The 15,153-nt window shown below is 47.0% G+C and overlaps 1 protein-coding gene across 1 annotated transcript in view; it reads left to right on the forward strand.

The window, feature by feature from the left end:
* Positions 1-7,609: 7,609 nt before the first annotated feature.
* The window catches only part of Capn8 (calpain 8), a 73,460-nt gene continuing 65,916 nt past the window's right edge, over positions 7,610-15,153 (forward strand). Inside the window, exons 1-2 of the mRNA XM_057769803.1 lie at positions 7,610-7,846; positions 14,761-14,830. Coding sequence (XP_057625786.1) covers positions 7,610-7,846; positions 14,761-14,830 — 307 coding nt within the window. The remainder of the gene's footprint in view (positions 7,847-14,760; positions 14,831-15,153) is intronic.

The following is a 15,153-nucleotide window of genomic DNA, read 5'->3' on the forward strand; positions in this document are numbered from 1 at the left end:
CTTCTGTTCAACTTGGTCAAATTTAAGAAAACTATCTTAAGAGACAAGGTCTTGTCTTGCTAGACAACCCAGATTGGGCTCAAATGCCAAACTCATTTGCCTCAGCCTCCCAAGTAATGGAATCATATTACTTGAAGTGTGCCACCATTCCCTGTACAACTTGGTAACAAGTCAGGATTCCTAAGACACTCAACTGTGGGAGCCCACGTGTGACTCAGTTTCCATCTGGAGTCATTTCTGACTTAAAGAAGTCATTGAGTCCAACCTTGTTTACCTGCTCTGCTTTTTCCAGTAACCTTGAAGGCTATGAGTAACATCTGTGTTAGTCCATAGAAAGAACATTTTTGCCCAGATGAAAGAGCACATTTTTCTATTAAGATTTGGGCTAGTGTATGCCGACCAGAGGCACTCCTCGTTAGTCACGAGAAGCTTCCTAGTTGAATGAGACAATGCCCTTGTTTGAGCTTCCTCTCAAGGACAGTGCAGGGAGGTGGTTGGTTGACTGTTCTGCTCTTTTTCTGCCTTTTGCCTGTAGCATATAAGCTGGTTGAGAAATAAACTCAGGGCTGTTTGGTATTGACCTTCAGTCCTCCCAATCTTTCCTATGTTTCTGTCTTCATTTCTCTTAATCTAACTTTTCCTCAGCCTCAGTGCCCCCTCCCAGGGAACCCCCATCTGATTTCTGCCAGAGCAGACTCCGACACTCAACTCCTCATTGATTTGAAAAGATGATCTGACTTGACTCGGGTTAGCTTTACTTACTTTCCCACTTAGTGGAGAAGAATACAACTCATAAGTAACATTTTGGAACACATGCCAGGGGCTGAGTGTGTGGGGAAGGGGATGGGGCTCCCCAGCCCTCTCTAGATATACCACCTTCTTATCATGACACACAGTCCATGGCCTGGAGGCTTTCCAACCACATCATTGAAGTTATAATGTAATCAGGATGGAGATTAGTTCAATCCAGTACTTTCCTTCCTAGGGGATAGGATCCTGATGCAAGTTCCAGGTTCCTGGCAGCCTCTTTGATTTTTATTTGTTTGTTTAGTTTTAATTTTTTTTAGTGTTTTTCTTTTCCTTTTTGTGACTACTCCTGATCTAGAAGCCCACCCAGAGACAACTTATTAAAAGCAAAAATGTGTTACCCCCCCCCAGGAAATTCCAAGGGATTTAGGAGCTCTGTGTTAGGAACTTGTATCAAAGACTTGCTATCAGCATAAAAGATTCTCCTACTGTCCCTAATTGCTTGGGAAATTCCAGGGGTTTTAGAAACTGTGTGTCAAAAGAAAGAAAAGAAGGAAAGGAGGGAGGGACGGAAAGGGGAGAGAGAGAAACAGAGAGAGAGAGAGAGATTTTATTTGTACAGTAGCATGCAAGAAGCCAGGCTACATCTCTTTCTCTTTATCTATCTCCCATCACCCATGGCCTCGCAGGATGGCATCTTGGGAACTAGTCTCCCCCTTTTTCAATCCTGCTGCCACTGCTCATTTAGGCTGCTTCCAGCTCTTGCCTGGTTCCCAGAGCTTCCTTCTAACTAGGAGGAAATGTCCTTGCCATGGAACAGTGCCTCTCGGTGTCTCTTCATCTGTGTCTCCTCTGTTGCTCTGCAGCGCATCATGGTATTTTCCTGGTGCCATGTGCAGGGTTTTCCTCACTGCCATACCGTGTGCAGGGTTTTCCTCACTGCAATGCTGTGTGCAGGGTTTTCCTCACTGCAATGCTGTGTGCAGGGTTTTCCTCACTGCAATGCTGTGTGCAGGGTTTTTTTCATGTTCATGTTGTATGCAGGGTTCATGCTGTATTCAGGGTTTTTCTTACTGTCATGCCGTGTGCGGGGGCCTTCACTGCCATGCCGTGTGCGGGGGTCCTTCACTGCCATGCTGTGTGCGGGGGGCCCTTCACTGCCATGCCGTGTGCGGGGGCCTTCACTGCCATGCCGTGTGCGGGGGCCTTCACTGCCATGCTGTGCTGTGTGCGGGGGCCTTCACTGCCATGCTGTGCCGTGTGCGGGGGGCCTTCACTGCCGTGCTGTGCTGTGTGCGGGGGGCCTTCACTGCCATGCTGTGCTGTGTGCAGATCCTTTTCATTGTCATTGCTAGCGTTCCCCCTGCTACCCACCCAGCTCACTTGCTTGCTTCTCAGTGCGTTTCTTCCAAATCCCTACACTTCAACACTTTAATAACTGGAATGCCACCTCTTTCTGAATTTCTCCTTATTACTCATCAACCTCAAATCCATCACTCCGTCCTTAAGTGCTACCCCATCTTGCCATGGCCCTGAAGTTTGGTACGGACAGGCTACATTTATGACAAATAAGGGATACTTTATTCCTCTGCCTATAGCGTGAATTCTATTTGGTCTTAATAATAAAAACCCAGAGCCAGATATTAGAGGGTGAAAGCTGAAAGATCAGAGAAGCAGAGCAGCCAGTCACTAGGTAGGTTCTTACCTCTACAAAATCTTCAGATGGAAAAAGGGGCTGAGCCCCTATCTCCTCCCACCTTATATTCCTCTCTCCACCCAGCCATATCACTTCCTGTCTAGTGCTGAGATTAAAGGCGTGAGATCCCAACTGCTGGGATCAAAGGTGTGAGCTCCCTTCCTCTTTTAGATTGGTTAAATTTCACATAGCTCACTGTGGCCTTGAACTCCTGAGCTTCCTGCTTCTTCCTCCCAAGTGCTGGGATTAAAGATGTGTGCCTCCACTGCCTGGGCTCTATGGTTAACTAGTGGCTAGCTCTACCATCTGATCTTCAGGCAAACTGTATGTGTTGGAGCACAAACTAAATATCACCAACCTGCCCATCTGTATCCTCTGCCCTCTTAGTGATCTTGTGGATGGTGCATCCCATCTTTGCCTGTTATTCAGATGCCTTGGAAATTGTAGGTCTTAGTAGTGAGAAGGTAACAAAATATCAAATCAGAAGGCTTGGCCTCAAATTGGCTACCAGAGTGATTTGGGGCGAGTCTGGTTGTGGGCTTGCCGTGAGTCTAATCAGCCAATCAATATAAAAGCTCTGTGTAGATCTAGTTTATTCTAATGAATGGTGTACCACCTCTCCCTTAAGCCGCAGTGGTTCAGCAGTACCTGCATTGGCCACTTAGCTAGTCTCCCAGCTGGGCTTGATTGGATTCCCCTTTTGCCAGGGATGAGGGTCTGAAGTATAGCCCCAAGGTGCCATGAGTGATCTGACAGACCTGGTGAGGGATATGCCCCAATATTGTCACTTGGTCAGCTTTCTCTTTTCTTTGGTGTGGCTAGAGAAGGTTCTGCGCATAGCCCCAGAAGTCTGCTGCATAATGGGCCATTTGATGTCCTGGGCAGAGGAGAAGCCAGCCCAGATCATCAAATCTCAGATCACCGCAAGCCTTCCGTTATGTAATATTTTTCTTCCTCCCTCCCTCATACCCTTCTCCCGCCTTTGTCCTTTCCTTCCCAAACCCTTAACCTCAGTATTATGTCATCCAGTCTGGTATCAAATTCACTCTGTAACTCAGGCTGCTTTAGTCTCTCCTGAGTGCTGACATTCCAAGTGTGAGTCACAATGCCCAGCATTATTTAGATTTTGTATGGAGATATACTCCACATGACACAGGCACCATCATTTTCAGGCATGTATTTAAGGCACAGCTTTTAGTTGTCCAACCATCGCCTCTAGCTAAGTCTATCGCCACAAAAAGAAGCTGTGGACCTTGTTGCAGTCAGTCCCAATCTCCTGTCTTCCTGGTTCCCGGCAGTCACTTTCTGTCTCTACAGCTTTGCCAGCCTTGGAAGTCTCACCTAACTGGACATGATGGTTAATCTTAATGTCAACTTGTCTGGATTGAGGAATGCCTAAGAGATGAATAAAGCATTTTAGGGTGTGTGAAGGCATTCCTAGAGACTGCTAACTAAAGGGGAAAAAAGCCTGCCTTGAATATGGATGGCACCATCCTGCAGGCTGGAAGCCCAGGAAATGGGACGAACAAAAGGAAGAGCCTTCTAGAGGGCAGCCATTCTTGCTCTGGGACTGTCATGATGGAAGCCGCTCTGCTGCCAAGCTCTCCCTGCCATAAGGAATGAAAACTTTGAAACTTGATTGTTAGATGTTTCATTACAGTGACTCTGAGAGTGACATGTCTTTGGTGATTAGCTTTGTTTAATTTGCATAAAGTTTTTATGCATGCAGCAGTATTTCACTCTTGGGGGGATGGAATTCAGGGCCTTGATGGGTCTTGCACTGTGAGCTCCCCTTGCCTCCTGACAGCCATTGGGTCTTGTTGGGTCATCTGAGCTAGCCTTGAGCTCGCGAACCTTCTGCCTTTGCCTCCCAAGTGCTGAGACCCCAGGTTTATGTGATACCACACCTGAGCACTGCACACATTTTTATGACTAAATATTATTCTGTTCTCTGGATGTACTGCACTTTGTTTATCTGCTCACCCATTGATTGGTGTCTGCTTCTTTCTACCCTTTGGCTGTTGTGAAGAACTCTTAGTTGTACAAGCATCCGTGGATAAGGTTTGAGCAGACATATAATTTCTATTCTCTTTCAGTTCTTGCTAACTGTGAAGTGCTGCTGGGAGTTACCATGCAACTCCACGTCTGGCATTTTGCAAAACTGCCAGACTGTTTCCCAAAACATCTGTACCGGTTTCCATTTCTGCCAGCCACATATGAGAACACCAAAATGCTCTCGATGCGGAGTCTAACCCTTGCTTCCCTTAGCATTCTAAACACGGGAGGCTCAGGGGACGAATCTGCCAGCTTTTACCCATCCCTTTTCCAGCGCTACAGTTATGCAAGACAACAAGCTTTGCAAACTTTAATTGCCCAAGAAGCATACTTGGGCCCTTGGGTGTAACCAGGGTGATACATCTTTCTCGTTGAAGGGGTACTTCTGCCTGACTCCCTGTAGTCATGAAGGGCTTGCCTTTGGGTCGGGTTCAGGGGCTGACTTGGCTGCTATGCACTTGGGCTGTTTGCCAAGAGGTGTTCTTATTAAGTAGGGGCTGCCAGGGAGGTGTCTGCAGACTCTTTGCCTCTGTAATAGATCCTGAGATTTCATGGCAGGGAACTGGCTCTGGCTCTTGCAGCTGTCTCGGGCATGAAGTAGGAAAGACATCTGTCCAGATGGGCAGAGGCTGTGGGGACAGGCTGCTTCCTCCTTGGTGCCTGGCTGGATCGCAGGTAGACATTGGCTGTCTGATCAAGAGGGACTGGTGAACAAGGTCTCCCTCCTCCGCTCGTTGCTCGTTTCGTGACTGGGCAAGCGAGGGCTCTATTTGCAGCTGCTCAGACCTGCCTACATGATGAAAAAGGGCTTGTTGGTGTAGTATCTGGATCAGAAGTGAGGCAGTTTAGGAAGGAAGGCTAGATGGCAAACCCTGAAGGAGCTCCCTCATGGGAAAGCAAAATTACCAGCCGTGCTGCTTCTGTATTTGAAGGAGGAAGGGCTTGCTCATTTCTGTCAGTCTGGGAAGAACGGTTTGGTGAAGCATAGGGGAGAAGCAGACAGAAAAACACTTCCTTGAGGTCTTTATTAATTAACAAGTGACCCTGCATGGGGTTGCTGGTTCTGTTGTATCTGGCTTAGAGCTATTCAGATACTGAACATCTTGATATGTGGTTGTTTCTTCGTGTAGCAAACATTTAACTAAGTTTCTGGGAGTGTCCTCGGATCCAGGGATTGAATGACAAATAAAACCCGCCCCGATACGTGTCCTTGTGGGATGCCAAGTCCAATAGGGCAGAGGGGCTTTAATTCCCTGGTTGCAGGAGTCTGTGCTGGGCAGGGCCTTGCATACTCATCTGATAGCATAAAAGAGGGTCATGGCTATATCTGAGGGATGGGGTTGAGGAAAACCTTTCCTGGGGCACAGGTATGAAAGACAAGCCGAGGGCAGCGCAGAACATTTCAGTTGGCAGCAACAGCACGTGCAAAGCCCTGAGGAGGGACAAGCATGGCGTCCCATAAACAGAAAGCAGGCCTTCTAGGGCAGAACATGGAGGAAGGAGAGACGTGGAGCCAGGCGGCTAAGTCAACAAGGCCAGTGTACACAGGCTCCCACTAGCCACACAGAAGTCCTATTCCCTTCAAAGCTGGCTGGTGACGTCAGACCTGGGCTCGGAAAGACCACACTCTTCCTTGTGACTCATGATGAACTTCAGACACTTAGGTGACTGAGTGAGAAACAAGAATAAGCCCTTCCCCCGACTACACACTCAGTGGTGCTGGGCTTCTAGGATCGTCAGTGTTCCAGGCAACTTCACTGGATGGGGTGGAGCCGGGGTTCTGGTTTGAAGAAAGGCTGGGTCGACGTTGTGCATGGGTGAAAATCTAGCTGTGAACGCTCAGTGAGCTGAGCAGCGAACGAGGGCTGATTCAAAGGTAAGGAGTTTTGAGGGGATAAAAAAAGACTCCCAAGGCGTAGGGGGAGCAGATTCTTCAGATAACTGACTTGAGCCTCTGAAGGTCATTCCGACCTTGTATTTCTGAGGAATCCTTAGAAACCAAGTTCTTTTCTTTTCCATGCCTTGGGAGGTGACTGTGCTTTCTGCTCGCTGGGAAGCACCCAGCTCAGGGCTGAATACATGGCTTCCTTCAGCATGAAGGCGAAGAGTTACAGAGCACCTGGTTCAGAGTCCTGCGTGAACCCTGTATTAGAATCATCTGTGGGGCAATGGTGTAAAGACTGGATTCTTGCGTCTTAGCCCAGATCTACCAAATCATGATTATTTTATATTGTGTTTTATTTCATTTTAGAGACATGGTCTCATGCAATGTAGGCTGGCTTTTAACCCACTATATAATCTAAGAGGGACTTGGACTTCTTATCTTTCTGTCTCTACCTCTGAATGCAGATTCTTCTGCTTATATGGCAAGTCCTCTACCCACTGAGACATCTTACAGCCCCCCCAGAACTCCCTCAGAGATAGTGGCAATCAGAGAGCCTGTGCTATAAGAAGTGGTCCAGAGGATTCTTGTCACGTTGTATTAGTTACATGTAGGAACTGAAAAGACCATAAGTTGGGGCTGGAGAGATGGCTCAGAGGTTAAGAGCAATGGCTATTTTGCCAAAGGGCTTGGGTTTGATTCCTAGCACCTACATGGAAGCTAACAGTTGTCTGTAACTCCAGTTATAGAGGACTCTGGCACCCTCTTCTAGCCTCCAAGGATACTGCATACCTGTACTGCACATACCTGTACATGCAGACAAAGCACCATACATAATAAAAATAAAAAAGAACAGAGGATTATCCTCTTTATGTTCTGAAGACCCACAGCCTTAAGTTATTTCCACTAGAATAAAACTAAGGTACAGACAGGGCCAGTCCTCGCAGAGGCTCTGGGGAAGGACCCAGACCCTGCCCTATCCAGCTTCTAGTGATTTCTGGATCATTTGTGAACAGCAGGAGAAGGTGGGGCAGATTTACCTGCACCTTGAATACATATTTGATCCTGTTTATGACTCATGTGTCTTTGGAGCAGGGCCTCAGGTGAAAAGCTGACACGCGCCACCTCCCTGCCTGCCACCTTATAGGGAGCAGCCCCATAGGGCAGATGTCTGAGAGGACACAGAAGCCCTGCTTTCCTGTGCATCCCACAGAGCTCACAGCCAGGCCATGGCAGCCCTGGCAGCAGGAGTAGCCAAGCAACGTGCAGCTGCTAAGGGGCTTGGCTCTAACCAGAATGCCGTGAAGTATTTGGGCCAAGACTTTGAGATTCTGAGAAAACAATGCTTGAACTCAGGGGTGCTGTTTAAAGATCCAGAGTTTCCAGCATGTGCATCAGCTTTGGGCTACAGGGATCTCGGGCCTGGCTCCCCCCAAACTCAAGGCATCGTATGGAAGCGACCCACGGTAAGGCACAGTTGACTGTCACACAGGGTGGAGGGCTGTCACATCTGGCCAAGAGCTGAAGTAAGTGACGGTGGTAGATTTCATTTTCAGATCCCATAGTTCGGATTCCGTCTTGATTTCTGAAATTATTTCTAAGGAAGAACACACAGGTTTGGAGCCGGACAAGGTAGATCTCAACAGTAGCTCTGCTGATGTGGCCTTGGGCAGGCGGTTTAATCTCTCCGAGCTTCAGTTTTTCTGCCCTTAAAATGGCACTGTGGGAACCATTGTGTGTCCGTCTTGTTTTGAGAACTAGAAGTTAATCTTGGAGGGTAATTGCCCTGTGTGTAAGAGGCACAGAACACATGGTATTTAGGATTTCATAGTGCCCCCAGGCCAGCACACAGGGGAACAAGCCAAGGTTAGATACAGTCAGTTGTGGGCAACTGTGATAGCATCACTGCTGAGAGACATAGGGTTACTGAGGGTCATGGAAGGTTCCATTAGGGCTGGAGATTGGAGAGGAGGAGTGGGTGTAGTCACACTGTGGTCTTCATTTGCATTCTCCTGATGATTATGAAGGCTGTACCTTTTCATCTTTGCCCTTTTCCACCATTGGTGTAGGCTTTAGAGAGATGCCTGTTCAAACCCTTTGCCTATTTCTCAATGGTTCTGTTTGCTTTTTTTGTTTGTTTGTTTGACTTGCTACTTTTGAGAATAACTCTATTTAGTTTGGAAACTGCCAATTTTTTTAAACCTAGCAATTCTACAAAAATGAAGGTGTTTTATTTCCTCGTCCACATCCTGACAGCCATCTTTTTACTTCCCCACTTCCCCGGTCCCACGTACCAGGATCAATAGGTCACATTTCTTTGTGAGTTGGGCTCATTTCACTTAAAATGATGATTTTTTTGCTTCTGTTCATTTTTTTCTACAAATGTTACGATTTTCATCTTCTCTATGAATGATATTCCATTGTGTACACACATATACTTCCCCTGCATGAATATACAATATTTTTTATTTATTCATCTGGGCATGAGTAGCTTGGCTGATTCCCTATCATAGCAATTGGGATTAATGCTACAAAAAATGTGGATGTTCAGGTGTCCCTATCTTAGTTCTGGTTCTTTTGGATATACAACCAGGAGGGCTATAGTTGTTTTGTTTCTGCCTATTCTTAAGCTTCTAAGTAGGAGACCCACCTAGGCTCTTGTCCCAAGGAAGGAAGACACATTTGTCTAGATGAAGGCTGTAAGATCAGACCTGGGTTCTCAGGAAGAGCTTGCTGTTGGAAGGGCGAAATCTCCTAGGGCTTTTCTGTTTATGTGGGGTAAGAGCAGCGGCCCACCCACAGAGACAGTGGCTGGTCATGCAGGTCTCTGGTACTCTTAGCTCTTTGCCTCACCATCTGGGCTCAGTGTCTATCCCAAGCCCCTGCGAAGTGCATAGTGCCCAGTGTGAACAGACTTAGTGCAGCCTGTTCAAGATTCTTTTCTGTCTTGAGTGTCTCCCACCCCTGGCAATTAAGCCGTTTATTGATCTGAAGGAGAAATATAAAGTCAGGAGTGAAGCCATGCCAGGCTGATAATAAGAACCCCCAGTTGAGAGACATATGGAGGGGTTGGATTGTTGAAAGGTTAATGGATGGTAGAAGGCTCTATTTGGAGTTTCCGTTCTTTCTCCAGCCGCTACCTCTTAGGTTTGTGGCTTTGGACTTTCCAGTTCAGTCATGGTTTGCTGTGCACTTGTCCTGGGCTGGGAGGTACCTCGAAGAGCTTTCACTAGTTAAGGGGGGTGCAGAAAATAGGCAGACAACTGGGAGACACTGGAGTAGAGAAGAACATGGGCTTGGGTGTCAGGTTCTGGTCCCTTGTCTATCACTCAGTAGCAAAGTGACTGCAGGTAAGCCACTAACCTCTCTGAGACCCCGTTTCCTATGCATGAAGTGAGAACAATAGCACTACCCACCTCCTGGGGTTACGAGACAATCTGGATGAAAGAACACATAGATGCTTAGGAAGTGAGTTATCTCCAGATAGCATTACAAGACAGACTGGCCGGAGAGAAAACTATTCAATGAACAACATGGATGGGAACTAGGGCGGAAACAGTGATGCTTGACTGTGGAATTAAACAGGAAAATCATAAAAGACGATTAAGCAGGGATTGGTGGAGAGAGAGGACATAGGTGAGATCCAGGAGAAGGCTTGGATGTGAGCCAAGGCACTGGGCTGTGGAAGAGCATGCAAGAAAGAGTGTCCAGAGAAGGCTGTGCTCCATGGTCGTTAGAGCAGATAAAACATGGTGGGAAACAGGCGAAGCCAGAAGCATCGTGGACCAGATGGTGGAAGGTCAGAAGTGCTGAGCTGTGGGATGTGGTGATGGAGTGAGGGAGGGGGCACTATGGGGATTCTTGACAGGACAATTCGGAGCCCTTCGAATGCCAAGTCTTCCAGTGACACTGTCTGGAGAGGACTCTTTCCGAGTAGCCATCACTTCTGAGAGAGTGTGGGCTTTTACAGCACTTCCGATCCTGAGAACCTTACAGGAAATAAGGACTACAGTCTCCTGTCTTTCCGTTTTTCCAGGGCTGGTGGAAGGCTTGGGTAGTTTGTGTTAAGGGGTGCTTGGGGCCATCTCTTGGTGGCCAGGAAGCATCATCCTGAACACACGTGGCTGGTGCTAAAGAATAAAAAAATAGCAGTCCATAGATGTAGGCAGACGGGGGCTGCCTTTCTTCTGCAGGGTCTCCATCTTTTAAGTCTCTCCAGCTGCCTGTCTCTTCTATCTCTGCTTTGAGGTTTAATGGGGGATAAGGCACACAGTAAGTTCTTGTGTCCTACAGGGGTCTTATCTCCCTGTGAATTGTAAAATGAGGACTTTAGCCGGGCGGTGGTGGCGCACGCCTTTAATCCCAGCACTCGGGAGGCAGAGGCAGGCGGATCTCTGTGAGTTCGAGGCCAGCCTGGTCTACAAGAGCTAGTTCCAGGACAGGCTCCAAAGCTACAGAGAAACCCTGTCTCGAAAAACCAAAAAAAATAAATAAATAAATAAAAAAAAATGAGGACTTTATGTGACCCTTGAAGGATCCATGTAATACATCAGTCATGGCTATTTTGGGAGGGGGACATTTTGCATTATAATTAGTGAATAACAAATATTAAAATGAAAATTCTACCTCCTTACCAACAGGCAGCATTTTAAACTGTAGCCTCTGCCAACATTCTCTCTTCCTGAACCCAAACCTAAAATTGTAGCAAAGCTTCGCACACTTATTGGATATGAGTGTCTTTTGCTTCTGTCACATGGGTAGTGTGACAGGGAATTGAGCAGAAAGGGCCAGGGGTGGGGGGTCACCTTGAAGCATCAGTGTTATCTGTAGGTAGCAGCTGAAGGAATGGGTTTGAATGATAGAGCTGTCCCGTTGGGAGACGAGCGCTGCAGTGTCATGGAGCCTCTGCACGTTGACCAGTGGAGTTTCTGCACGACCCACAACCCTGCTGCAAGACTCTCTGGGGCAGAAATGCCAGCTTCGGGGCAGCTCAGCACTATGGCCATTTAACAGAAGAATAGTAGCAGGGATGGGTAGGTTCAAAAAATTATTTAAGGAAAGAGAGTCTTTCAAACCCCAGTCAATGCTTTCTTCCCTTCTGTCTTGAAGTTACTGCCTTTTAAAGGCAAAATTTAAATGAAAAGATTTTCCAATCTGTCATTTTTTAATTAGTTTTTCAAATTCCTCCACCTTTTAGTTGTCAGGAAATAATGGTCTAGAGCATGGGAGCTCTTCAGCACCTGAGAGCAGATTAGAGGTACCGCTTTTATATTTACTATAGTGTGTGTGTATGTTTGTGGTGTGTGTGTGTAAAGTGTGTGTAGTGTGTATATGTGTGGTGTGTTTGGTGTATATGTGTATGTTTGTAGTGCGTATGTGACAGTGTGTGTGCACAGTGTGTGTGGTGTGTGTGGTGTGTATATGTGTGGTGTGTTTGTGGTGTATATGTGTATATGTATGTTTGTAGTGTGTATGTGACAGTGTGTGTATAGTGTGTGTGGTGTGTATATGTGTGGCATGTGTGTATATGAGTGTGTGTGATATATATGTGTGGTATGTGTGTATAGTGTGTGATGTGTGTGTATATGGGTGTGTAGCATGTGTGTATAGTATGTGTGGTGTGTATATGGGTGTGTAGCATGTGTGTATAGTGTGTGTGGTATGTATGGGTGTGTGGTATGTGTGTATAGTGTGTGTGGTGTGTAAGGGTGTAGCATGTGTGTATAGTGTGTGTGGTGTGTATGGGTGTGTGGTATGTGTGTGTAGTGTGTGTGGTGTGTATGGGTGTGTAGCATGTGTGTATAGTGTGTGTGGTGTGTATGGGTGTGTAGCATGTGTGTGTAGTGTGTGTGGTGTGTATGGGTGTGTAGCATGTGTGTATAGTATGTGTGGTGTGTAAGGGTGTGTGGTATGTGTGTATAGTGTGTGTGGTGTGTAAGGGTGTGTGGTATGTGTGTATAGTGTGTGTGGTGTGTGGTATGTGTGTATAGTGTGTATGGTGTGTATGGGTGTGTGGTATGTGTGTATAGTGTGTATAGAGTGTGTGGTGTGTATGGGTGTGTGTATAAGTGTCTCATCACATGTGAATGAAGGAAGCATTGAATAGGTTGAAAAACTCTCTTTCCTTAAACAAGTTTTTTTAAAACTCTTTCCCCCATACTGGTTCTCAGGAATCAAACTCAGGTTGTCAGACTTGGTGGCAGGTGCCTTTACCCGCAGAGTCATCCCTCTGGCCCACCATGTCCACTTTTCACTTGCCATCAGAGACTGCAAAATATTAAAACAAAACAGCAAAAATCAAAGCTCCCTCACTGGAAGACTGGCTGAATGATTTGTGGTACTTTCAATGCAAATTAAAGTACATGTGATCACACACACACACAGACAGAGACAGAGAGAGAGCTATAGTTCGCATCCTGTCTTTCCCAGAATGCCCACCCTTAGCACACTGGCACATGTGGTGGTCAGTTAGAAGTTGTGTCTAGCAGAGGAAGCGGTCACTGAGAGTATTAGGGAATTAGAACCCTGGGCTCTTCTCTCCCCCTCTCCTCTTCCTAGCTGGCATGAAGTAATCAGGCCTCTTACACATTCTTACCATGCTGTCTGCCTCACAGAGACCCCCCCCCCAAATAGTGGGACTATTCATGGACCGAACCTCCAAAGATGTGGGCCCAAATGAGATTTTCCTTCCTCCTCTTCCTTCTCCCCCTCTTTCTTCTTCCTAGCCCCTCTCTAATAGAGTCTTTAAAATATCCTCAAAATAATGATCTTGTTTTATTTTTCCAAGTGCTGGGATAATGGGTATGAGCCACCAGACCTGACACCTTTTCTTCTTTGTAAGTTGATTGTCCCAGGTATATTGTTATAGTAATAGAAAGTTGGCTAAGATATATGCACTTGCATGACAGCGTGCTATCATATTAAAGGTGGTTTTGGGGAGAATGTGTTAGAAATGTTAATAAAGAGCAAAAATGGAAGGGTTTTTATTTTATTGTTTCCTGTTAGAATTTTGTCTATCAGTAAGAATTACTTTCTTGACAAAACTGTGAATTAAAAAATAATATTTGGGGTAGGAGAGTGGAGTGTTAGGGGGGAAGGGCTAGGAACTGACCGCTTCATATAGGTAGGGCTGTCTTCCAGAAGGTTCCATCTCCTACAGTAGGACCTCAGAACCCCTGGGTACAGCTCCACGTGGGCTTTACCCCTTTTGTTCAGCTCTCTCTGTTTCCTCATCATAGTGGATCTATCATCTCTTCACGTCTCTACGTAAGCAATGGTTCTCACTGCGTAGCTGGCCAGCCCTTGCAGGAGTGAAACCATCGGTTCGCAAGTGCAGTCCAAGTTCCCTTGGTCCCTCGAGGTCCCACCTTCCCCCTAACAATTTGCCTTGTGTCCAGGCTGACGTCTGCTTGGACACTCCCCTGCAGACTGCACCAGAGCCCCCCTTTCTAGCAGGCAGCTGTCGTCTTCACGTGGTCAGCTGGTCAGCCAGAATGCCCCCTGGACTTTTAATATGAGCTCATTTTGCTTGTTTGTTCAGCTGTTTCCCAATAATGTCAGCTTGATTTGCTTATGCAAACCAAACGCCCTGAGAAGCCAGGATTTTACCTGTTGGTTTCTTCACTTCCCCACCCTTCCATCTCCCCTGCCTGCTGTGGTACCAGACCCAGAATGGCGCTCAGTAGGGCCTTCCTGCGTAAACAAAAGAAAAGGGTTGACCGCTTGCCTCCTTCTAGTCTAGTCTAGGTAATATCACATGTGAGCAGATGCCAAGTGGAAGCTGGTAATGGCAGAGATAGAAGCAGGAATATGACCTCATCAGACCTGAGTTCTACCTGGAAATGGGTACTCCCTGATACCTCATCCTTGATACCTGGCTTCCTCCCTGATACCCTCAGGATTGGATCAGCTATAAAATCCTTGCTACTTAGTCACGTGTTTAAGGGATGCCCACAGCGGGCATTGCCTTTTGTCAAACATACCTCTACTTGGCTCTCTGTGTAAAGAGGGGTGTTGTCCAAATGGGCGGGTCCATAGCTCATTGTGTTAGCGCCTCAGCCTTTGCCTTTCTCCTACAAACCACACCCCGAAGCCTTTTCACACCCACATATCCACACACCCATACACTCAGTGTGCACAGTAGTCAAGATCCTGGGCATGATAGGGGCTCTGGGCTCCAGCTTTTGTCCTGTGGATCGGTAGCTGACTCTGGTGTCCTCCCTTCCTGGTCTCGAAGACCCACCAAGGAGACAAAGCCTGTATGTGTGGTAGCAGACAAGATGCTAGGACTAGCCTGCCAGCTCAGCAGGATGCCTTTATTTACGCTGCCACCACCATTAAACAGTGCCTCTGACTTGCGTTTCTCCTAAACTACTTTCAGGAACTATGTCCCAACCCTCAGTTTATTGTTGGCGGAGCCACACGGACAGACATCCGCCAAGGGGGTCTAGGTGAGTAACTGGGTTGAGTCTTATTTACTTAGGGCGAGGGCAGGTGAGTGTAAGAAATGAGCAACACCAGATTAAGCTGTTAGACACGGCTAACTGAATTCCGCACATATAGGCTTCTCTTTCTGCTGCTGCAGGCTTCACGGTGGGTCTCGAGGTTGGCTTCCCTCAGCAGGTGGTTTTCTATCAGCTCATTGAACTCCCTTCATGATAGAGTGAAGAGCCCGGAATACAGACCTAGGGTAGAAAACCTGTGATGTTTTCCATAGCTGTCCTTAAGCAGGCAGAGCATCCTGTGGGATGACCCTGTCTGTGTAATTACACAG

This window comes from Chionomys nivalis, chromosome 5 (assembly GCF_950005125.1).
Source record: "Chionomys nivalis chromosome 5, mChiNiv1.1, whole genome shotgun sequence".
Taxonomy (NCBI): domain Eukaryota; kingdom Metazoa; phylum Chordata; class Mammalia; order Rodentia; family Cricetidae; genus Chionomys; species Chionomys nivalis.